Source organism: Rhinopithecus roxellana, chromosome 4 (assembly GCF_007565055.1).
Source record: "Rhinopithecus roxellana isolate Shanxi Qingling chromosome 4, ASM756505v1, whole genome shotgun sequence".
In the NCBI taxonomy this organism is placed as follows: domain Eukaryota; kingdom Metazoa; phylum Chordata; class Mammalia; order Primates; family Cercopithecidae; genus Rhinopithecus; species Rhinopithecus roxellana.
Genome location: NC_044552.1, coordinates 25,303,000 through 25,327,714, shown reverse-complemented (window position 1 = coordinate 25,327,714; position 24,715 = coordinate 25,303,000). Strand labels below are relative to the sequence as shown.

At 48.3% G+C, this 24,715-nt stretch overlaps 1 protein-coding gene across 1 annotated transcript; it reads right to left on the bottom strand.

The window, feature by feature from the left end:
- Nucleotides 1-156: 156 nt before the first annotated feature.
- MSH5 (mutS homolog 5) lies at nt 157-24,121 on the bottom strand. The gene is made up of 25 exons (XM_010383348.2): nt 23,938-24,121; nt 23,388-23,547; nt 22,715-22,838; nt 21,069-21,149; nt 20,855-20,917; nt 19,999-20,120; nt 19,703-19,812; nt 19,408-19,443; nt 18,668-18,750; nt 16,882-16,927; nt 9,718-9,856; nt 9,528-9,590; nt 4,533-4,661; nt 4,217-4,289; nt 3,963-4,072; nt 3,661-3,741; nt 3,325-3,412; nt 2,863-3,052; nt 2,622-2,748; nt 2,002-2,151; nt 1,579-1,653; nt 1,226-1,369; nt 882-1,019; nt 648-721; nt 157-413 (listed from the first exon to the last, which is right to left on the bottom strand). Exons 2-25 carry the CDS (start codon nt 23,532-23,534, stop codon nt 302-304), a joined length of 2,505 nt encoding a protein of 834 aa, XP_010381650.1. The 5' UTR covers nt 23,535-23,547; nt 23,938-24,121; the 3' UTR covers nt 157-301.
- Between the last annotated feature and the right edge of the window lie 594 nt (nt 24,122-24,715).

Here is a 24,715-nt window from a genome sequence, read left to right as displayed (position 1 = left end):
GTTCTCATGAACGATCCTTGGGTAGAATCTGAGAGTCTTCCTACAGCAAGGACACTGTCTTTTTATTGAGGCAGGGCAGGTTCCCCTGCGGACTCCTGCTCTGTGTTTCGGATCTTTCCTAGTCTCTAGTTTTGGCTGGCCTAAAGAAACAGTATCTTTCTTCAAAATAAACTTTATTCCTAATATGAAACAAAATTTCTAGAGAAACTAAAAACTCTGGGTCTGAAGGCGATAAGGAAACAAAGAGGGCATGGCAGCCCACTGGGGTCTCAGGAGGCTGGGGAGGACACAGGAAGGACTCTCAGAGGATGCTGGTGGCAGCAGGCAGCACTTCCTGGCTCATGAAAATGTTCAAGTCCAGGTTAGGATCTTCCAAATCCAGTTTCATAAACTTATCCACTAATGTCTGGCAACTGAAGAAGAGAGAAAATAGCAAGATTTATGGCAGAATGGACAACCAAGTCCCTGGGCAGAGGGGAGAGGCTGTGGCACAGGAAACCTGGGATCTTGAAGATTTAGGGATTTCAGAAAGAAATGGTGGGTTTCTGAAGGTCAAAGTGCTGGAGGAAGGCTAAGTCCCTGAAAAGGGGAGAAGAGTTGCAGGAGAAGATGCAGAGAGGGCAAAGACACTGGGGCCACACACTCACTTTTCCATTTGGTTCTTCTTTAGCAAATCCTTGACAGGCTTGATGGGTTTTCCACTGCGGATCAAGTCTGAGACCTAGGAACGACAAGCAAGATGGTGGGAGGAGTACGGCGAGTTGGGGAAGAGAAGGGAAAATAAGGGTCAGAAATCCTGTGGACCTAGACCCAGGCCCAATAGGACTAGGAATGGAAGGGAGCTCTTATGTGGATGTGGTTGCACATTTGGATCTCATCACCTCCTTGCCACGAGCTACAAGCTTGTCAGGAAGCCCAGCCTGGGCAGCTGTGTAGGAAGCATGGCTGGCCTTTGCAACACCTTCGCAAACCTGATAGAAGAAGACAAGGTCGTTGCCATCCTCACAGGTCTCCATGGTCTTAAAAGAGAATAAAAGACAGTAAGTATATCATCAATCACCTCCTTCCTGTCCTGAAACCCTTGGCCAATCCTGTGGGGAGGGAGAAAAGGGAAGGGATGTGGTCTCTGTGCTGAGGGAGGCTTTGTTCTGATACAGGAGCCAATCCCCACCTCTGGGAAATGCCCAGCCTGGGGGCCTCTGAGGAGCTAGATTGGTCTTCTCACCAAATACTGCACCAGGGGCCCTTGTGGCAGCAGCTGTAACTGAACAAGGCTCAGAAAGTTGGTGGCCACAAAGATGTGGGGGCATGTGGGTCCACGTGCCAGCCAGTGTCGGAGCACAGCGGCCAGAAGCGCGAGCCCATCCACCTGCAAGGAGGGCAGAGGTTAGGGTTCGGAGCCATGGGGACCCATGTGCCCCTTTGCCCTTGCACTGGCCTTTCCCTCTCTCATGTTCTATTTCTTTTCTGCCCACACAGACCTATTCCATTCCAGAGGCCCAACCTCACTGTCATGCTCCTTCATCCTCCTCCATTTTCCCCTCCTTAGTTTCTCCCCTCATCAGTTTCTCCCCTCACCGTGTTGGTTCCCTTTCCAAATTCATCAATGAGGACCAGTGACTGTGCAGTGGCATTGTTCACTGCTTTTGCCACCTGCAGGGTGTAAGGTGGACAAGGGAAAGTTAGTATTGGAAGCCCGTAACGCACTGACCACAGTTGGCCTGTGAATAAAGCTATATATGCGCCCTCCCTACTGCACTGCAAGTTCTTGAATGCTGAGGTGCACGCTTTGTTCATCCTCTTTGCCAACAGTGACTCACATGAAGCAAGGGTTCAAGAAATGTTTGTGGTATTGATTCTTCTTATCTCTGACCTTAGTGTTCCCCACTTTTAGTATAACGGGTATGCAGCAGAGGGCATGCTTTCCTGTTATGAGCATTTTCAGGGGTTCCTTTCCCATTATCCCCTTCCTCAATCCCACCTCCCTTTGTTCCCTTTGACCTGGTTGAGGTCGATCATGAAGGTGGAGAGGCCAAGGGAGATGGATTCACAGCTATGAATTCGTGTGAAGATGGCGTCTACTGCCCCAATTTCGGCCTCCTCTGCTGGCACAAAGCTGCCTACCAGCGCCATGAATGTGATCAAGCCTACCTGAATAGGGAAGGAGACAGGGCCTGAGGCTTGGTGCTGTGGGCTGAGGTGACAGTGAGGCTCAAGACATGAATGACAGATCAAAGAGAGATGGACGGGGTGAAAGAGGAGAAACAGATACACTGACTCTGTCTCTCCTCCCCCAGTCCCAATCATAGCCCCGTTGGCTAATTTAGAATCAGTAAAGAGGCATGGGACGTGGGCAGAGACATACTTGGGAGTAGTGTGTACTTACTCGGAGACGGGTGAAGGAATTTGAGCCATGGAAAGTTCCATTAGAGCATGGCTCTCCAGTAGAGAATGAGAACACGTGAGGTGGAAGGAAGCACAGGGATGTAGGTGATGGTCCTTTCATGAAGAGCGGGGTCAGAAAACGGGAGAAGAGCTGCAGGAGACTGGGTTGGCTGGCAAGTAGGGGTGGAGTAGATGCAGGAGGTGCCAGAGGCCCAGGCTGCAGGGCTTCCCCTCACCTGTTTGAGGTATATGCTCTTCCCTGATGAGTTGGGTCCAGTGATGACTTTGACCCTTCCTTTGTCCCCACCACATTCTGTGGAGTTGGGCACAAAAGTTCGGGCACAGAGTTCCATCAGAGGATGTCTGCAGTGGGTGGAAAGGCACCTCACATGGCTTGTGGATCAAGATGGATGAACCACCAGAAGATGTAGCCTTTGGGCCCCTCATGTCTATTCCTCCACCCACCTCTATTCTTACCTGCCATTCTGGATTCGTACCCCAAGGACCTGAGGGGAGTAACGCGGCCTTGAGTAGCCATAGTCCCGGGCAGCACTGGCAAGAGCCAGCAGGACGTCCAGGCGGGAGGCAAGGTCCAATACTTGGGTTAAGACAGCTGCTCGTGCCAGCACCTGGCACTGTAGCTGGTACATCAGCAGCGTCTCCTGGTCTGGGAATGGGTGAGAGAGGGAGCTAGAGGTCAGCTCCAGGGGAAAGTGAAGAAGAGGCAGAGGCCCCTAGAGGGATCTGGAAACAGGTTGCAGATACAATCTGAGACCTCAAGACATTCAGAGGAAAAGATAGAGTCAGAGTGAGTGAGACAGAGAAGAGGAAGAGAAGGGGCCTGTTGGAAGCATCCCCAAGTTGCCCACTCCCCTCCTTCCCCTGGCTGCTTTTTTAAAAAACATCTTACAATGCATATAACCTCTGGCTTCTCCTCACCCCGGATCTCACAGTGCAGGTCCCCCAGCAATGCATCCAGCTCCTTGGTTCGGGCACTACGATAGTGCAGCTTCTCCTCTGAGAGAAACTGGGTATAGTGGTTCAAAGCTGTGGGCTTTGCATCTCTTGGTCCCCCTCTCCTTCCCCATCTTTCTAACCCCACCTCCAGCCCCTAACCCTGACTTCTCCTTCCTTTGTCTCAGTGCTGGTAAAGAAAGCTCAGAATAAAACTACAGAGAGATCCCATATTGGGCAGTGCTGCTGTAGGGTAAGGCCCTCCCTCAGCTGCTGACTCATTTTCCTCATCACTCACCTTACAGAGGTTGAGGGTCTTACCATGAAGTCCAGTCCATTAATCTCAAAGTCACTGGCCTCTACCATGAAAGGCAGGCGAGGAATAGAAAGAAGGAAGCCGATCTGGGGAGAGTAAAGAGGAGATACTCTACTCTCCTGGTTGGAGACTTACTGGATACCTCCCCTCCCTAGAAGGAGCTTAAGAGATCCCTGTATCCCCACAAAAAAGTGTTCATGTTCTTCAGGCTGCCCCACAAGTTTTCTTATCTACCAGTATGTCTTTCATAAGCCTAATATCTCCCCCAAAAGACCTCTGAAGGCTACACCCACTCTCTTGCCCTCACCAGAGGGATGTAGATGACACTGCATGAAGGAATACGTGAGTCCAGATTCTCCAGCTCCTTGCGGGCAACCTCAGTAAGGAAACTGGGAAGTCCCATCAGTCTTCGCTTTTCTACGAGGGTGGAAGACATGTGGTTATCAAAAGTAAGGCTCCTGCCCTGGTTGCTATGAAGATCCCCAGCTATGGAACCACCTGCCAAGGATGGTACTCCATCACTGCGCAGGGCTCACAGGCCCATCCGCACCCCACACTCACTCTCATCAATTTCAGGATCTATGTTGGGGAGGACTGTGAAGCGATTTTCGGCAAGGCTGCCCTCAAAGTCCACCTGAGGAGATAAGTACTGTTTCTTAGCACCCGGCACCCTCTCTCTGTCCTGTTCCTCAGCTCTCCTTGGGCCCCAATTCTCCCTGCAGTCCTGCTTTAACTCTCATCCTCCAGATACTTCCCTGAAGTTCTGCCGCCTCCTGTCACCATCCCATTCTTTATCCAATTGACCTCAGTATCTTCCATGCTTCCCCATCTGGCACACTGCATTCTCTCTCCCTGACCTCCCTGGGTGCACACTCACTACTTTCCCAATGAGGCTGGCAATATGGTGCAGGTCATCAGAGAACTCTTGGGCAATGTCCCGAAAGAGCTGGATGGACTGCGGCAGGGAGCGGCAGGCATCCCTCAGGCCCAGGGCACCGTACACAGTCTGTGAGAGAAACACAAGTAGGACAGCCCACATCCAGCTCAGGCTGGGGCAGGGACAGGGACAGACTCAGAAGAACAAAGACCAGTAGGGAAGATCACAGTAACAAAGAGGGAAGATCTCAAAGGCGAAAAGAAACAGTGGGAGGCACTGCACCAAACGCTGAAGCTACAAAGACAATCAAGATAGGGTCCCGGCCAGGCACGGTGGCTCACGCCTGTAATCCCAGCACTTCGGGAGGCTGAGGCGGGTGGATCACCTGAGGTCAGGAGTTCGAGATCGGTGTCACCTACATGGTGAAATCCTGTCTCTACTCAAAATACAAAAATTAACTGGGCATGGTGGCATGCACATGTAATTCCAGGTACTTGGGAGGCTGAGGCAGGAGAATCTCTTGAACCCGGGAGGTGGAGGTTATTATAGCGAGATCATGCCACTGCACTCCAGCCTGGCCGACACCAGAGTGAGACTCTGTCTCAAAACAAAACAAAACAAACAAAAAAAGATATGGTCCCTATCCCAGATGTGCTCACAGTCTAGCAAGGAAGACAGAAATACATGCAGAAGATGTAAAACTGAGGTGGTAGGTGCTTTGATAGAGGGTTGTGCAAACTCTAAAACAAAGGAGTTTGTACAGAGTCGGGAGAAAGAGAAATTTAGCTATAAAAGGCCATGAATCTGTAATGATACAAGAACAACAACAAAAAACCTCATTGGCTATCAGGGCCGGGCATGGTGGCTCACACCTGTAATCCCAGCACTTTGGGAGGCCAAGGCGAGTGGATCATTAGGTCAAGAGATTGAGACCATCCTGGCCATCATGGTGAAACCCCGTCTCTACTAAAAATACAAGAATTAGCTGGGCGTGGTGGCACACACTTATAGTCCCAGCTACTCAGGAAGCTGAGGCAGGAGAATCACTTGAACCCAGGAGGCAGAGGTTGCAGTGAGCCGAGATCATACCACTGCACTCCAGCCTGGTGACAGAGTGAGACTCTGTCTCAAAAAAAAAAAAAAAGAAAGAAAGAAAAAAAAGTGGGAGAAAAATCAAGCAATTTTCTGTATTTCTTCTTCTTTTTTTTTTTTTTTTTTTTTTTTTTTTGAGATGGAGTCTTGCTCTATCGCCCAGGCTGGAGTGCAGTGGCCGGATCTCAGCTCACTGCAAGCTCCGCCTCCCGGGTTTACGCCATTCTCCTGCTTCAGCCTCCCGAGTAGCTGGGACTACAGGCGCCCGCCACCTCGCCTGGCTAGTTTTTTGTATTTTTTTTAGTAGAGACGGGGTTTCACGGTGTTAGCCAGGATGGTCTCGATCTCCTGACCTCGTGATCCACCCGTCTCGGCCTCCCAAAGTGCTGGGATTACAGGCTTGAGCCACCACGCCCGGCCAATTTTCTGTATTTCTATATGATTTCTATCACTTGGCAACCAAATAGATGAAAGGAAGTTTCTTTTTACAGAAATTTCTGGCTAATAAATGAAGAAAGAATGAGAGATTTAAATAATACGACTTTGTAATCGCTAAAGAATTAATAGATGGCTGGGCGTGGTGGCTCACGCCTGTAATCCCAGCACTTTGGGAGGCTGAGGCAGGCAGATCACCTGAGGTCAAGAGATCAAGACCATCCTGGCCAACATGGTGAAATCTTGTCTCTACTAAAAATACAAAAATTAGCTGGGTGTGGTGGTGTGTGCCTGTAAGTCCCAGCTACTCAGGAGGCTGAGGCAGAAGGATCACTTAAACTCAGAAGCCATGATTGTGCCACTGCACTTCAGCCTGGTGACAGAGGGAGATTCGTCTCAAAATAAATAAATAAATAAATAAATAAATAAATAAATAAATAAGGAATTGACATATCAGACATTGTTCCTCTACTTCCAAAACAGTATTGAAAAAAAAACCTAATCATGCTTCTAGAACTAAATATTAATTTACAGAAACTATAGAAGAGAGAGAAATGTGCCAAAAACATCTAGGAAATGCAAACAGCAAAATCCAGGCGAAGGGAAAACACTGTAAGACAAATAATAATCTAGTTTCTTCAACAAATTGCAAGGAGAAGGAAAAGAGAAAAAAGAAAGAGAGAACAAGAGAGAAAACATAGAGAAGGAACCTGTAGATTAAAAAGGATGAGAGCCATCCTCTGGCTGGGCGCGGTGGCTCACACCAATAGTCTCAGCACTTTGGGAGGCCCAGGCAGGAGGATCACTTGAGCCCAGGAGTTTGAGACCAGCTTGGGCAACATAGTGAGATCCTGTCTCTACAAAAAATAAAAAATTGGTCAGGCGTGATGACTCAGGCCTGTAATCTCAGCACTTTGGGAGGCCGAGGCAGGCAGATCATCTGAGTTTAGGAGTTCGAGACCAGCCCGACCAACAGGGAGAAACCCTGTCTCTACTAAAAATACAAAATTAGCTGGACATGGTGGCACGCACCTGTAATCCCAGCTACTCGGGAGGCTGAGGCAGGAGAATCGCTTGAACCCAGGAGGTGGAGGTTGCGGTGAGCTGAGATCACACCATTGCACTCCAGCCTGGGCAACAAGAGCAAAACCCCATCTCATAAATAAATAAATAAATAAAAGCAAAAAATAAAAAATTAGTTGGGTGTGGTGGCCAGTCACCTGTGGTCCCTGCTACTCAGGAGGCTGAGGTGGGAGGATCACTTGAGCCCAAGAGTTTGAGGCTGCAGTGAGCTACAATTGTGCCGCTGCACTCCAGCCCAGGTGACAGAGTGAGACCCTGTCTCAAAAAAAATTTTTCAGGTATTTGATGATATCAAATAATATAATTTTTAAAGTAAGATAACAATATTGTTATTCTTTTTTTTCTTTTTTTGAGACGGAGTCTCGCTCTGTCGCCCAGGCTGGAGTGCAGTGGTGCGATCTCGGCTCACTGCAAGCTCCGCCTTCTGGGTTCACACCATTCTCCTGCCTCAGGCTCCCGAGTAGCTGGGACCACAGGCATCCGCCACCTGCGCCCAGCTAATTTTTTGTATTTTTAGTAGAGACGGGGTTTCACCGTGTTAGCCAGGATGGTCTCGATCTCCTGACCTCGTGATCCTGCCCGCCTCGGCCTCCCAAAGTGCTGGGATTACAGGCGTGAGCCACCGCACCAAGCCTGTTATTCTTTTTTAAAAATAATTTTCTTTTAGAAATTACACTGAAATATTGGCCGGGTGCGATGGCTCACGCCTGTAATCCCAGCACTTTGGGAGGCCGAGGCGGGCGGATCACGAGGTCAGGAGATCGAGACCATCCTGGCCAACATGGTGAAACCCCGTCTCTACTAAAAATACAAAAAAAAATTAGTTGGGCATGATGGTGTGTGCCTGTTATCCCAGCTACTTGGGAGGCTGAGGCAGGAGAATAGTTTGAACCCGGGAGGTGGAGGTTGCAGTGAGCTGAGATTGCACCACTGCACTCCAGCCTGGGCGACAGAGCAAGACTCTGTCTCAAAAAAAAAAAAAAAAATTACACTGAAATATTTATGGATGAAATTATATAATGGCTGGGCTTTGCTTAAAACTAATCCAAGAAAGCCAGGTGCAGTATCTCAGGCCGATAGTCCCAGTTACTCTGGAGGCTAAGGTGGGAGGATTGCTTGAGCCCAGGAGTTAGAGGCTGCAATGAAATATGATCACACCACTCCACTCTAGCCTGGGTGATAGAGCAGGACCTTATTTCAAAAAACAAAAAACAACAACAAAACCCACAAAATAATCTAACGGGGGAAAGTGGGGGACGATATAGATGAAACATACTGTGCTGGGCACTGTGGCTCCCACCTATAATCCTAGCATTTTGGGAGACCGAGGCCAGGAATTTGAGACCTGCCTGGCCAACATGGTGAAATCCCATCTCTACTAAAAATACAAAAATCACTCGGGTGTGGTGGTGGGCTCCTGTAATCCCAGCTACTTGGGAGACTGAGGTAGGAGAATCACTTGAACTCGGGAGGCAGAGGTTGCAGTGAGCCAAGATTGCACCACTGCAATCCAACCTGGGCGACAGGGCAGGGAAGAGAGAAAAAATAAATATATTAGCATAAGTCAAAGTGTTGAAACTGCATGGTGGGTACATGGGGGTTAATTATATTACTCTAAATATTTTTTACATTTTCCTCGGCCGGGCGCGGTGGCTCACGCCTGTAATCCCAGCACTTTGGGAGGCCGAGGCGGGCGGATCACAAGGTCAGGAGATCGAGACCATGGTGAAACCCCGTCTCTACTAAAAATACAAAAAAAATTAGCTGGGCGCGGTGGCGGGCGCCTGTAGTCCCAGCTACTCAGGAGGCTGAGGCAGGAGAATGGCGTGAACCCGGGAGGCGGAGCTTGCAGTGAGCCGAGATCGCGCCACTGCACTCCAGCCTGGGCGACAGAGCGAGACTCCGCCTCAAAAAAAAAACAAAAAAACATTTTCCTGACTACAAAATTAAAAAAAAAAAAAAAAAAAAGAGGGAGGCCGGGCGAGGTGGCTCACACCTGTAATCCCAGCACCTTGGGAGGCTGAGGCAGGTGGATCACCTGAAGTCAGAAGTTCGAGACCAGCCTGTCCAACATGGGGAAATCCTGTCTCTACTAAAAATACAAAAATTTGCCAGGTGTGGTGGCGGATGCCTGTAATCCCAACTTCTCGGGAGGCTGTGGCAGGAGAATTGCTTGAACCCGGGAGGCAGAGGTTGCAGTGAGCCAAGATTGCACCGCTGCACTCCAGCCTGGGGAACAGAGCGAGACTGTCTCAAAAAAAAAAAAAGAAGAAAAAAAAAAGAGGGTAGAATTAAATTGGACAGCGTATTTAGGGCACAGACAGTCTGGAACACAGGCTGAGGTCTTTTACCGGGACTTCTGGGATTCAAGAAGGAAGGCCTTACCTTGTAGAGAACCTGCCAGTCGCTGACCTTGGTGTGGGACAACTTCATGCGTTTCAGAATCAGCTACAGTCAGACAAGGTTACAGCCACTGTTTTCCCTTCCCTCATTGTAATGCCCCTCAAGAAGCCCAATGCCCAGTATCAGCCCTCAACCTCCTTCCCCACCTCCCTGCCCTCCACCCTGGGCTCACGGGCACGTTCTTGATGTGACCCAGGAGCCGATGCAGCATCTGAGCCATGTCCAGATTCTGGGGCAGCAGAAAAAACTGAATGACGTCCAGACGAGAATTGAGTTCCCCCAGGTCATGAGTCGGACGTGTGAACCATAGCCTGGAAGTGAGGGTTAGGGTAGGGTTACTAGAAGTTACATCTATTATCATCTTGATCTCAGTTTGCCAAAAAGTGTGTCTGCAGTCCCTGGGGATTGTGGCAATATGTATCCACGATGAGCTATGGGAATGTAGTGGCAAAGTGCAGTGTCCTACCCATTCAGGTATGTTTACATGTATCTACTGAAAATTGCTAGATGTGGGGGGAGGGATTGCATTGGGAGTTATACCTGATGTAAATGACGAGTTGATGGGTGCAGCACACCAACATGGCACAAGTATACATATGTAACAAACCTGCACGTTGTGCACATGTACCCTAGAACTTAAAGTATAACAAAAAAAAAAAAAAAAAAAAGAATTTGCAAAACTGATTAGTTTCACTAGCAATAAAAACATGGCAATTAAAAAAAAATTGCTAGATGTGAGCATAATTGTGTCTACATATCACAGTTTCAATGGATAAGACCATGTGTCATTCCATGTATATAAGTAACGGAGCTTGTCAATATTTTAGAAGGACAGCAGTGTGTTGAGGTATTTGTGTGCCAACACTTCAGTTCGCTCTGCGGCTGAGTAAGAGACGGTGAGTCAGTATGAGTTTGTATGTCTGTATTTAGCTGTGAAAGTGTCTCTGGGTAATAGCAACAGACATTCGTCTTTTCACATTCTTCCTGTGAAAACACAACTGTCCCATTAGGGATGATAAGCCTTTAATTCATAATAATGGTCAACTCTGCAGAGAAAAAAGGATTGGGGAGGGCCATTTAAGGGGCTTCAACAATATTGTCTTTTTTATTTTTATTTATTTTGAGACAGTCTCGCTCTGTCGCCAGACTGGAGTGCAGTGATGCAATCTCAGCTCACCGCAACCTCCACCTCCCGGGTTCAAGTGATTCTCCTGCCTCAGCCTCCTGAGTAGCTAGGACTGCAGGTACATGCCACCATGCCCAGCTAATTTTTGTAATTTTAGTAGAGTCAGGGTTTCACCATGTTGGCCAGAATAATCTCAATCTCTTGACCTCGTGATCTGCCCACCTCGGCCTCCCAAAGTGTTGTGATTACAGGCATGAGCCACCATACCCGGCCAATAGTGTCTTCTTCTTTTTTTTTTAAGACAGAGTCTTGCTCTGTCACCCAGGCTAGAGTGCAGTAGCACAATCTCGGCTCACTACAACTTCCGTCTCCCAGGTTCTGGGATTACAGGCACCCGCCACCTTGCCCAGCTAATTTTTGTATTTTCAGCAGAGACGGGGTTTCACCATCTTGGCCAGGCTGGTCTCAAACTCCTGACCTTGTGATCTACCTGCCTCAGCCTCCCAAAGTGCTGGGATTACAGGCATGAGCCACCGCACCCAGCATGTCTTATTCTTTTTTTTTTTTTGAGACGGAGTCTCGCTCTGTCACCCAGACTGGAGTGCAGGTGGCCAGATCTCAGCTCACTGCAAGCTCCGCCTCCCGGGTTCACGCCATTCTCCTGCCTCAGCCTCCCGAGTAGATGGGACTACAGGCGCCGCCACCTCGCCCGGCTAGTTTTTTGTCTTTTTAGTAGAGACGGGGTTTCACCGTGTTAGCCAGGATGGTCTCGATCTCCTGACCTCGTGATCCGCCCGTCTCGGCCTCCCAAAGTGCTGGGATTACAGGCTTGAGCCACCGCGCCCGGCCGCATGTCTTATTCTTAAATTGGCTGATGGATGTATAGATATTTGTATTATTATTATTATTATTATTATTATTATTTTTGAGATGGAGTCTTGCTCTGTCACCCAGGCTAGGGTGCAGTGGCGTGATCTCAGGTCACTGCAACCTCTGCATCATGGGCTTAAGTGATTCTGCCTCAGCCTCCCTAGTAGCTGGAACTATAGGTGTGTGCCGCCATCCCCAGCTAAATTTTGTATTTTTAATAGAGATGGGTTTTTGCTGTGTTGGCCAGGCTGGTCATGAAATCCTGACCTCAGGTGATCTGCCTGCCTCAGTCTTCCAAAGTGCTGGGATTACAGGCGTGAGCCACCACACCCAGCCATTTGTATTATTATTATTAGTTTTTATAGAGACGAGGTCTTGCTATGTTGCCCAGGCTGTTCTCAAGCTCCTGGCCTCAAGCAGTCCTCCTGCCTTGGCCTCCCAAAGTGCTGGGATTACAAGCATCAGCCACTGCACCTGGCCCGATAGTATTATTATTTACATCTTTTTTTTTTGAGACAGAATCTTGCTCTGTTGTCCGGGCTGGAGCACAGTGGTGCGATCTCAGCTCACTGCAACCTCCGCCTCCCAGGTTCAAGCGATTCTCGTGTCTCAGCCTCCCGAGTAGGTGGGATTACAGGAGTGTGCCAACACACCCGGCTAATTGTTGTATTTTTAGTAGAGATGAGGTTTCACCATGTTGGCCAGCCTGGTCTCAAACTCCGGACCTCTGGTGATCCACCTGCCTCGGCCTCCCAATGTGCTGGGATTACAGGCATAAGCCACCACGCCTGGCTAATTATATATATTTTTTGTGTTGGAGGTATTTCCTAATAAATTAAAATAAATTCATACACAGAAATAAATGTCTCATCTGTGTTTGTCTAATTCTGGGTACCCCTGTATCCTTACTGGCCATGAAGAGTGTGAGACTCTATAGGGACTTGTGAGCCCACAAATTCTTTTCTACATAGAGCAAGTAACTAAGGATGCCATTTTATGTAAGAGCCAACATCTGTACACACTAGGGCCTGAAGCTTTGTATCTTACTTTGCAGTCTGTGGCCAGTTACTTTGGGTTAGAACACCCCAGATTAGAATGAAGCAGAGCATCCAGATGGCTTCAAGGGTGGGTTTCAGGTACCTCTGCTCCTTGGTCACTGAGGGCTCCTGCCAGAACAGTGTAGACCAGTCTGTAAATAGCCATCCCCACTTTAGAAAGCACATGCGCCGCACTAAACACTTAGATATCTCTGATTCATGTCCTGCTAGTACTGGGAAATACTTCAGTTAAGCCAAACTCCGTAATTTAACAACTGAGAAAATGAAATCGTTAAAAGATAAGCAACTTGCCCAAAGTCATACTGCCAATGAGAACAGCTAAGTCTCAAAATCATGTCTCCAGATTCCTAGGACAATGCTCTTTTTTTTTTTTTTTTTTTTTTTTTTTTTTTTTTTTTTTTTTTGAGGCAGAGTCTCACTCTGTCGCCGGGGCTGGAGTGCAGTGGCCGGATCTCAGCTCACTGCAAGCTCCGCCTCCCGGGTTTACGCCATTCTCCTGCCTCAGCCTCCGGAGTAGCTGGGACTACAGGCGCCCGCCACTTCGCCCGGCTAGTTTTTTTGTATTTTTAGTAGAGACGGGGTTTCACCGTGTCAGCCAGGATGGTCTCGATCTCCTGACCTCGTGATCCGCCCGTCTCGGCCTCCCAAAGTGCTGGGATTACAGGCTTGAGCCACCGCGCCCGGCCAGGACAATGCTCTTTAAAGGATACTGTGACATTCAGTCATATTCTTGGTGCCCTATCCAGCTTTTAGTTCTTGAACTCCTGGCCTCAAGCAATCCTTCTGCCTCATCCTCCCAAAGTGCTGGAATTACAGGCGTGAGCCACCACATCTGGCCCTATATTATTATTTACATCTTTTTGTGCATTAGAGGTATTTCCTAATAAATTCAAATAAATTCGTATACAGAAATATTAATAAATGTGTCACCTGTCCTTAGTTCATTAGATTATATGATGATTCTTCAAGTTATATGCTCTCATGCCCTGTCTGATTCCATCTGGGGAATTTGCACTCCTCCCCCACCTTAAATCCAGCTCTGTTCTCCACTGAGAATTCTCTCCCTCCCATCTGTGGCTGAGATTAAAGATCTGTACCTGAAGCACTGGAGAATGTGTGGGTAATTAAATTCCTGGAGATGCTGATTACCTGATTACCCTGCTGATTACCTGGAGATGACCTCAGAGATTATCCTAAATTAACCCCTACAAGATACACATTTCAGCAGGAGGTGAGGTAGGGGAAAGACTGTGCACCTGAGGCTAGCAAAGGTTTCCACTTTGAGTGTTTAGAGATGGTGTTACTGGTGTATTTGCCTTTGTGTTGTGCTCACACGTTGAGTGCTACTATGTACAAGACCATGTGTCAGACACTGAGGTAACAGGTATGGTCACTAGATAGAATTCATAGCTGTGGAGGCAAGCAGATTCACTACTGCTAATTCTAACCTGATGTGACAGTGCAACTAGAAAAATATAAACAAGCACTACGTGAGCACAAGGAAGGTGCACATCAACTCCTTACAGGTACCTGTAAAAGCCAAAGGGTAACAGTTGGGTTGCACCTTGAAAAGGATGTACTTTTTTTTTTTTTTTTTTTTTTTTTTTTAAGACAGTCTCACTCTGTTGCCCAGGCTGGAGTGCAGTGGGGCAATCTGGGCTCACTTCAACCTCCACCTCCCTGGTTCAAGCGAGTCTCCTGCCTCAACCTCCTGAGTAGCTGGTACTAGAGGCACGCGCCACAACACTGGGCTAATTTTTGTATTTTCAGTAGAGAAGAAGGTTCACCAAGTTGGCCAGGCTGGTCTCGAACTCCTGACCTCAAATGATCCACCCACCTCAGCCTCCCAAAATGCTGAGACTACAGGCATGAACCACCGTGTTTGGCCTAGATGTAAGATTTCGATAGGTACAGAACAAGGAAAAGACTTTCCAGAAGGAGCATCATAAACACAGACATGACATGTTTCCATAATGGCAAGTGGCCCTAAATGACTAGAATATAAGTTAGATCCAGTAGGAAAGGACTTAGCAGGGGCTTGGGAAGGTAAACCTGGAAATTAAAATGGGTAAATGTGACGGACCCTGAACATCATTATACTGCTAAAGATGATAATCTTCATCCTGAAGGTAATGGGAAAACCTCCTGAGGTTTGTTATTTTCTTTCTACTTAGGCTATTTAAAAAGTGGAGTGACGGCCAAGCACAGTGGCTCATGCCTATAATCCCAGCAGTTTGGGAGGCCAAGGTGGGCGGATCACCAGGAGTTCAAGACCAGCCTGACTAACATGGTGAAACCCCATCTCTGCTAAAAATACAAAAATTAGCCAGGCGTGGTGGGTGCCTGTAATCCCAGCTACTCGGGAGGCTGAGGCAGAAGAATTGATTGAACCTGGGAAGTGGAGGTTGCAGTGAGCTGAGACTGCGCCATTGCACTCCAGCCTGGGCAACAAGAGCGAAACTCAGTCACCAAAAAAAAAAAAAAAAAAAAAAAAAAAAAGGAGTGACATGCTTAATGCTTAGATCTCTATTTTGGAATGACAGGTTTTTTGTTTCTAGCTCACTTGAACTGACAGAATGATAGGTATTTTAGAATGAAGAGTGGATTAGAAAAAGAAGAGATGGCCAGGCGTGGTGGCTCACGCCTGTAATCCCAGCACTTTGGGAGGCCGAGGCAGGCGGATCACAAGGTCAGGAGATCAAGACCATCCTGGCTAACACAGTGAAACCCTGTCTCTACTAAAAATACAAAAAACTAGCTGGGCATGGTGGCGGGAGCCTGTAGTCCCAGCTACTCAGGAGGCTGAGGCAGGAGAATGGCGTGAACCTGGGAGGCAGAGCTTGCAGTGAGCCGAGATCGTGCCACCGCACTCCAGTCTGGGTGACAGAGCGAGACTCCGTCTCAAAAAAAAAAGAAAAAGAAGAGATTAATTGGCCGGGCGCAGTGGCTCACACCTGTAATCCCAGCACTTTGGGAGGCTGAGGTGGGTGGATCACAAGTTCAGGAGATCAAGACCATCCTGGCTAACATGGTGAAACCCCCTCTCTACGGAAAATACAAAAATTAGCCGGGCATGGTGGCGGGTGCCTGTAGTCCTAGCTACTCGGTACGCTGAGGCAGGAGAATGGCATGAACCCAGGAGGCAGAGTGCAGTGAGCTGAGACCGTGCCACAGCACTCTCCAGCCTGGGCGACACAGCGAGACTCCATCTAAAAAAAAAAAAAAAAAGAAGAGATTAGAGGCAGAGAGACCAATTTGGAGGCAAAGGCAATGCTCCAGGTTAGAAATGACGATGACCAGAATTAGAGCAGTGGAAAGAGACAGGGATACCTGGGAGAGACATTTCAGGATAGAATCGATAGGACTCAGCGAATAATTAAACATGGGAGATGAGGGAGAAGCATCAATCCAAGGTTCATGGCTTGAGAAGGTGTACTGCCAGCAATGCCATTAACCAGCAAAGGGAATGCAGGAAAAGGAAGAGATCTGGTGGGCATCAGTTTGGATGCTTTGAGTTTGAGCTGCCTGTGAAGACTGCAGGTGGTGATACGCAATTAACATTCACATATGGAGGAGTTCAAAACTAGAGACGCAAATTTGAAAGTCATCACAGAAATTTGAAGTGTGTTTTCTATAACTAAAGATAACCATGCTAACATAGCCATGTGTTACATTAGCATTTTGTTTTGGTTTTTTTTTTTTTTTTTTTTTTTGAGACAGTCTCATTCTGTTGCCCAGGCTGAAGTGCAGTGGTGCAATCTCGGCTCACTGCAACCTCTGCCTCCTGGGTTCAAGCAATTCTCCTGCCTCAGCCTCCTGAGTAGCTGGAATTACAGGCACCCACTAACATACCTGGCTAATTTTTGCATTTTAGTACAGATGGGGTTTTCCCATGTCGGCCAGGCTGGTCTCAAACTCCTGACTTCAAGTGATTCACCCACCCTGACTTTGCAAAGTGCTGGGATTATAGGCGTAAGCCACTGTGCCTGGCCTTACATTTTGTTTTTTCCTGCTGCTTGTATGTGTGCAAGTCTGAGTATCATCAATGGGTATATGTGTACCTGTGCTGACAACAAAAAATGAGATGAGTATCAGCTACTACACAAGGCTGTCATAAGGATGAAATGCATTTAAGCCAGTGCTCAGTAAAGGGCAATTGCTTTACTACTCCTAGGTGGGGTGGTGTATGTGAGAATCTGTATACTGCCATTAGTAGGCTTTAGTATGGAGTGTGCATATGGAATTCATGCATTAGTGTGTAGTACGTGTGGGACCCACTCACCTGAGCAGCTTCTCTCCCCACTTACAGCGGCATCTGTTGAGGATTCCTGTGAGGGATAAGGCAGGGAGTGAACTTGTTACAAGGCAGGGACAGGGAATGGAATGTGTGTATGTGTCTAAGCTGAGGCATCCAGCTCAGAGGTGCTGGTTGTTGAGGAAGGTGGCCTGGGAAGACACAAAGGCAGCCAAAGCTGGTGCCTGAACACAAATATAAGCTGGGATTACCATACACGGAGATGGGGGAAGGGATGGACACTCACAGGGACGCTTAGCCAGAAAAATACACAAAGCAGGCCTAGTTAAAACTCAAGAGCCGGCTGGGTGCGGTGGCTCACACCTGTAATCCCAGCACTTTGGGAGGTCAAAGCAGACGGATCATGAGGTCAGGAGATTGAAATCATCCTGGCTAACATGGTGAAACCCCGTCTCTACTAAAAATACAAAAAAAAATTAGCAGGGCATGGTGGTGGGCACCTGTAGTCCCAGCTACTCGGGAGGCTAAAGCAGGAGAATGGCATGAACCTGGGAGGCAGAGCTTGCAGTGAGTGGAGATCGTGCCACTGCACTCCAGCCTGGGCAACAGAGCGAGACTCCGTCTCAAACAAACAAACAAACAAACAAATAAATAAAACACAAAAAACTCAAGAGCCCTCCCATCCACCAAAAAATACAAAAACTCAAGAGCTGGCCAGGCAGGGTGGCTCATGCCTATAATCCCAGCACTTTGGGAGGCCAAGGCAGGAGGATCACTTGAGCTCAGGAGTTTGAGACCAGCCTGGGCAACATGGCGAAACAACATCTCTACTAAAAATACAAAAAAATTAGCTGGGTGTGGTGGTGCAGGCCTGGAGTTCCAGCTATTCAGGAGGCTGAGGTAGGATGAGGCAGGAGAATCACCTGAACCCAAGAGGCGGAGGTTGCAGAGAGCCGAAATTGTACCACTGCACTCCAGCCTGGGTGACAGAGCAAGATTCCATCTAACAAAACAAAACAAAACAAAACAAAAACAAAAAACTCAAGAGCCCAATACACATATGTAAAAAACTGGACGGCCGGGTGCGGTGGCTCGTGCCTGTAATCCCAGCACTTTGGGAGGCCGAGGCAGGTGGATCACCTGAGGTCAGGAGTTCGAGACTAGCCTGGCCAACATGGTGAAACCCTGTCTCTACTAAACATACAAAAATTAGCCAGGCGTGGTAGCAGGTGCCTGTAATCCCAGCTACTCGGGAAGCTGAGGCAGGAGAATCACTTGAACCCAGGAGGCAGAGGTTGCACTGAACCAAGATTGCGCCATTGCACTCCAGCCTGGGGGACAAGAGCAAAACTTTGTCTCTCACACACACACACAAAAACTGGACACAACTTACTGAGATATGAAACCATATGGATATTTGTGGAGATGTCCCTAATACACCCTAAAGCCAGAGACAACTGATAAAGACTATACAAATCAAATAGTTATGCAGTTACAAAGCTCTCCTCTATATACAAGGCCTCCCAAAGTCCCTAACAGGTACCCAACTAGTAGAAACATTCATACAAACCCAGGGAAGGAACACAGAATTGGTAAGGTAATGGCTAATACACAACACTGTACAGTCACAAAGTATGGGAAGATGTTCAAGCTTGGGTGGTGGGGGGTACTAAGAGGTAAGAAGCTGGATTGGCATGAAAGAGATATCTGACAATGGGAGTGAAATGGGAAGGGAGGCTGGGACACATCTTTGGAGCCAATTGCTTTTCTGGTAGGTCTTTGTAATGTGAGATGAGGGATGGGGCACACCTACCAAAGAGGCTGAGCCCCTCCTTCAGTCCACTGGCCACTTTGTATGCTGAGGGGTGAGACTCGCTCTTAAAAATCTGTAGAACACTGTCAAGGAGAAATAGAGGAGTTTGGGGTAATTTGGACTTTTGAAGGGACTAAGAATTGAGGACTGAGAAATGGAATGGGGACAGGGGATAACCTCCTGAGTTCACATCTTTTTTTTTTTTTTTTTTTGAGACGGAGTCTTGCTCTGTCGCCCAGGCTGGAGTGCAGTGGTGCAATTTCAGCTCACTGCAACCTCTGCCACCTGGGTTCAAGCAATCCTCCTGCCTTAGCCTCCTGAGTAGCTGGGATTACAGGCGCACAACACATCCAGCTAATTTTTGTATTTTTAGTAGAGACGGGGTTTCACCATCTTGGTCAGGCTGATCTCGAACTCCTGACCTCAGGCAATCCACCCGCCTTGGCCTCCCAAAGTGCGGGGATTACAGGCACGAGCCACCGAGCCCAGCCGAGATCACATCTTGATGTAAGGTTTGTCCCTTACTTTTCTTTGCCTCAGTTTCTCCCTATAGAAAGAAAATTAATATCTTTATGCTTTTCTTCCTCTCTTTCCCTCAAAGCCCCCCTTCCCTTTGCTCCAAGGAGAGAGATCTTAATAGCCCCAGGATTAGGGAAACTAGAGCCTCATTAGGATTACTGGGGCATTAAACTTAATCCTTCTCCCTCCCCAGGGACAGCAGCATGCCTCCACCTCTTTACCTGTAAGTGTCTTGATCTATGTTCACAAGATGAGTCCTGAGGACAGAAAACAAGCAGGAAGGGGGCTGGGGTATGAGGGGTCTGAGTTCATTCCACAACTCCACTTTCTTTGCCCTCCTTTCTGAATATTGTCCCAGTCTTCTTCCCAAAGTCCTATAAGCCCTTAGGTTCTCCCGGGTGTCCTAGAGCACTTGACCCACTGGGTCACAGCCACACCCACATCCCACCCCCCATTTTACTTTTCAGGCCTCCCAATCCCACATTACTTTGGTTGGGGCTGGGGCGAATCACCTACAACATAAATTTCTTAAAGCCCAGGATGGGGACGCTGACATTATAGTCTTCCAGTTCAACCCCGATTCTTCTTCGACCCAGGAACTTCAGCAGCCCTCCAAGTGCTCGAACCTGGGAGGGGATGAGCAGTGGAATTGGGGTAAATCTTAATCTCCTGGAGGCTGCAGAGCACCAGGGAAAGTTATTGTTTTCCAGGGCTAGGCCAGTACCTCCCAGAACTCAGCCCTAGCATTGGGGTTTTTGTGCCTTTCTCCAACCTGCCGCCTCCCAGCCCTTATCCCCCAGGACCAATCTTACTGTGAGGAGGCAGTCAAAGGGAATAATGGAAGAGAGGAAGAGGATTTTCTCAGTGGCAGTCATGGAGTCTGGGATGAAGGAGTAGTTTCCAGAAAGGAGGCGTTGTTTGCTTATCTCCAGACCTATTTGAGGGAGGCAAGCAAAGTGAAAGGTCTTGTAGCTCAATTTTTTCACCCCCTTTTTAAGAATGAGACCATAGAAGCAAGAGAGATGATTTGACTTGCCCAAGCTCACACAAGCAGTTAATGGAAAGCTAAAGCAATAACCAAATTTTCAGATTCTTAGTCTAATTCTCTTTTTATTCCACATCTAATATAAAGATACTTGGCTGAAAGCACAGCCTGAGAAAGATAAATGGCTGAAGAAAGTATGGTATCTGTCTGGAATTGAGGATTTTGGTCAAAATGATGATATTAATAGAACTAGTAACATTAATCCCTTAATATCTAATTAGGATAGTACACTCCTGCTCTTACTGTAAACCTAGGAAGGTTATGGAAGTGCCTTATGGATCATAATAAGGGTCACTGAGGCAGTGACTTTTGGTTTTGTGATAAAAGGCTTTAACTTAATGGGAGAAATTCCAACAATAAAATCTGTCCAAAAATTGTCACCATTCCTCAGGGGAGGCCCTCATTCCTACACACGACTTAAGCAGAGGCTTCCCAATAAGCTGCAGATTATTAAAGGGTAGGGAGCAGGAGAGATCTTGTGGGGACTGGTCATAGGGGTGAGGAGCACAAAGGTTTAGGATGACACAAGGCAGAGGGGAGATCTGTGATGATGAAGGTAGAGTTAGGGGGAAAGAATGAGACACCGGAACAGGGAATTATGCAAAGCAAAAGGAAGGAGATACCAAAATCCACACTTGGCAAAAATACGATTTCAGGTCTTTTAGGCTGTCTGTGCTCCTGGGAGGCTGTTGGGGAGGCAAAGAAAAGGCTATCATTCTGTACATCTCAGTCCTTCTACCTCTGTCTGCCACTCCCTCTCACCCAATTCTAGCCCCCTGGAACATTCCATACATTAGTCCTTCCCCATTTTCCCTCTATCTTTTACCAAGTTCTTACCAAGCTTTCCCAGAAATCGAGTCATATTCTCATCCTGTTTGGCACTTGTAACAACAGACTGGGGATTGATCTCATCCAGAACTTGGAAGGAGAATAGAGATCAAATGAGTTAAAGGATCTCTGTCTTTGACTAAGAGAAAACCCATGGCCCTCCTCTTCCTACCCCTCTCCTTCTCAAAAACATTTCCTCCCTAGGAGTAGGAAGTGATCTGCACATCGGGAACATAGCTAGAAGTTAGGAATGAGATTTTAAAAAGTAATAAGAGTGGTGGGATGGTGGGAGGGAAGTGGGATGCTCTGGATATTGTCACTAAACTGTAAACCCCTGGAGAACAGATGTGACTGATTTGCCCAGGGCTGAATCTGAGGCACCTGAAACACTGTAAATACATCACATACCTTTGTGGCCAAGCACAGTAGCTCATGCCTGTAATTCCTGCCCTTTGGGAGGCCAAGGCAAGCGGATCACTGGAGGCCAGGAGCTCAAGACAAGCCTGGCCAACGTGGTGAAACCCCATCTCTATTAAAAATATAAAAGTTAGCCAGGCATGGTGGCAGATGCCTGTAATCCCAGCTACTCGGGAGGCTGAGGCAGGAGAATCGCTTGAATCCTGGAGGCAGAGGTTGCAGTGAGCCAAGATCGCACCACTACACTTCCAGTCTAAGTGACAGAGCGAGACAGCGTCTCCAAAAAGAGCAACCAAACAAACCAAAAAACAACCTCACAAATATTTGTTAAATAATGAAATGAATTAGTAAAAACAAAAGATGGAGCCTCTGTGAGGCAACTGTAAAATATATTGAGTCAGTGCTATACTTTGGATGTGATTTGTCCCCACCAAATCTTGTGTTGAAATTTAATCCCCAGTGTGATAGTGTTGTGAGGTAAGGCCTAGCAGGAGGTGTGTGGGTGATGGGAGTGGATCGTTCATGAACAGATTAGTGCCCTTCCTGGAGTGTGTTGGTGGGTATGTGTGAGTGGTTCTCACTCTATTAGTTCCTAACAAAGCTGGTTGTCAAAAAGAGATTGGCATCTGTCTCCCACTTACTTCTTCTCTGCCATGTGACCTCTGCACACCCTGCCTTCCCTTCTTCCATGAGTTGAAGCAGCCTGAGGCCCTCACCAAATGAAGATGCCAAATTTTGAGCTTTCCAACCATCCAGAATCATGAGCCAAATAAAAACTTTTTTTTTTTTTTTTTTTTTTTTACAAATTACCCAGACTCAGGTATTTCCTTACAACAACACAAAATATGCTAGACAGTGAGGTGAGTTAATGTAAGTGAAACGTGGCTAGGCGTGATGGCTCACACCTGTAGTCCTAGCACTTTAGGCGGCCAAGTTGGGCAGATCACAAGGTCAGGAGTTTGAGACTACCCTGGCCAACCTGGTGAAACCCCATCTCTACTAAAAAACACACAAAAAAATGAGTTGGGTGTGGCGGCACACACCTGTAATCCCAGCTACTCGGGAGGTTGAGTCAGGAGAACTGCTTGAACCCAGGAGGCGGAGGTTGCAGTGAGCCGAGATTGCGCCACTGCACTCAAGCCTTGGCAACAGAGTAAGACTCTGTCTCTAAAAAAAATGTGTGTCTGTAACACATTTGCAATCCCAGAGAGCAGAGGAAATCCTGGTTCCGTCCCCACCTCTCTGGAGAAGCTTGAGGCTCTCGTGGTCTGGGGCATCTGGCATGAAGTGGATAGTGGAGTCACTAGTATCATAGTAGGCAATGCCCATGTATCCTGAATTCCACAGCACACATAGATGGATCTGTCCAGCAAGAAAGAAAGGAAACTACTATTGGAATCACTCCAGTATAGGGTTTGCCATGCTTTATGTAATTTAATCATTTTATCAAATATCTGAGATAGGTATCATCACCCCCATTTAGTGAATGTGAAATAGCCACTCAGGAGGTAAGAGACTTGCCCAGCTCTTCCCAACCGTTTTTGTTTTGCTTTTTTCTTTTTTGAGATGGAGTCTTGCTCTGTCGCCCAGGCTGGAGTGCAGTGGCACAATCTCAGCTCATTGCAACCTCCGCCTCCCGGGTTAGAGTGATTCTCCTGCCTCAGCCTTCCCAGTAGCTGGGATAACAGGCACGCTGCCACCACGCTCGGCTAGTTTTTGTATTTTTAGTAGAGACGGGGTTTCACCATGTTGTCCAGGCTGGTCTCGAACTCCTCAGCTCAGGTGATCCGCCCGCCTCAGTCTCCCAAAGTGCTGGGATTACAGGTGTGAGCCACCGCACCCGGCCCCCAACCCTCTTTTATTGTAACTTCCCATCAATTCTCCATTCAAGTTCCTACTCCCCTCAGAGACCTCGGCCAGCTCCTCCTCCTCCTCAACTTCCTCCTCCTCGGCCTCCCTGGGGCCCGGCACTGGGGCCGGGCTGGAGAAGCCAGAGGAGGCCGCCCCAGGTCCTGGCCCCTGCGGTGTCCTGCTTGGGTTCACTCCTAAGGAGGCCATGAGCTTGGAGGCTCTGCGGATGCAAAAAGAGAGGGCGGTTCAGAAGCAACGATTCACGAGAAGGCCGGGGTAGGCTGGTGCGCAGAATGCAAAGCACTAAGTACTTCTGCGACAGGGCTACGTGGCATGGCTGAGGGGCGTGGAGAGCTGTGGGCACAGTGGGTGAATTTTCAGGTTTGTAACTAAAATACAGATTGTGGGAAACTCCACGCGCCCCACCCTCATTCCTGTCACGCGGAGGTTGCACTTTGGAAGGAAGTGGTCTGAGGGCCCTGTGGGGCGAGTCGTGCACGTCTTATCCCTCTGCCTCTGCCAACCACGCGCCAGGACCACAGCCTCACGCTCTTATCTTCCTCCTCCCCCAGCTGCCGCCATTGCAGCGTTTTCCCGCCTTTTCAGTAACCTGAGTCGCAACACGCGGGAGAGCGCCCAGCTGACCAACCGCCACGGGCCTGCAGGAGGAGCGCCGGCGCGTGGGCGAGGTGCGCGCGCACGCCCCCCGCCCTCCTAGCCGCTATTGATTGGAGAGGCCCGGATCCAGCCTAGAGATCCGACAGGGCGAGGAGGAGAAGCGGACTGCTGTAGCTGAAGAATCTGGACTCTGATTGGCCTATTCGCCTTCGGGGCGGGTCCAGAACGTTCAAACTTCCCGCCCTCTGCCGTTGCTTAGCAGCCGGGCCTCCAGCCCTCACTGTTTCTGGGCTTTGATTGACGCAGTGGAAAGCCCGCGAGAAGGTCGGACGAGGGGCCGTAGTGTCAGTCCCGGGAAGGGGTCTGGGAGCGTTGCGGGAGTTTTGAGGAGGAGGCCAACCTTAAAGAGCCAGAGGCGCTTTTTTTTTTTTTTTCCCCTGCAACAACTCTAAGTTAATATTTGTACCCTCTGAGTTAATATTTATACAGAGGTTAGAACAGTGCCTGGCAAACAAAGTAAGACCTAAATGAGCGATGTTTCAAATAAGCGGAAACAAGCAGGACTCCTGCCTCAGTCCTCCTACCGTGCCTGTTTCCTGGGTGCAGGGTATGACCACCCCCATAATGGCACGACGGGGCCTAATTTATTATTTAAACCCCTCAAGTGGAAGTGGAAGCATTCGAATTACATCAAACTCTGGCAGAGAGAAGTAGATCGGATCAGAAGAACACTGACACCCCTATTGGGACATGCCCATACTCCTTCGCAC

What these genes read in the sequence shown, in the direction of transcription:
- MSH5 (XM_010383348.2), bottom strand. Translation starts at nt 23,534, where the DNA reads ATGGCCTCCTTAGGAGTGAACCCAAGCAGGACACCGCAGGGGCCAGGA. An exon ending in CCTGCACTGTGAGATCCGGG is followed by an intron (nt 3,053 to 3,324) that starts GTGAGGAGAAGC and finishes ACCCATTCCCAG; the next exon opens with ACCAGGAGACGCTGCTGATG. An exon ending in TCATGATCGACCTCAACCAG is followed by an intron (nt 1,654 to 2,001) that starts GTCAAAGGGAAC and finishes TACACCCTGCAG; the next exon opens with GTGGCAAAAGCAGTGAACAA.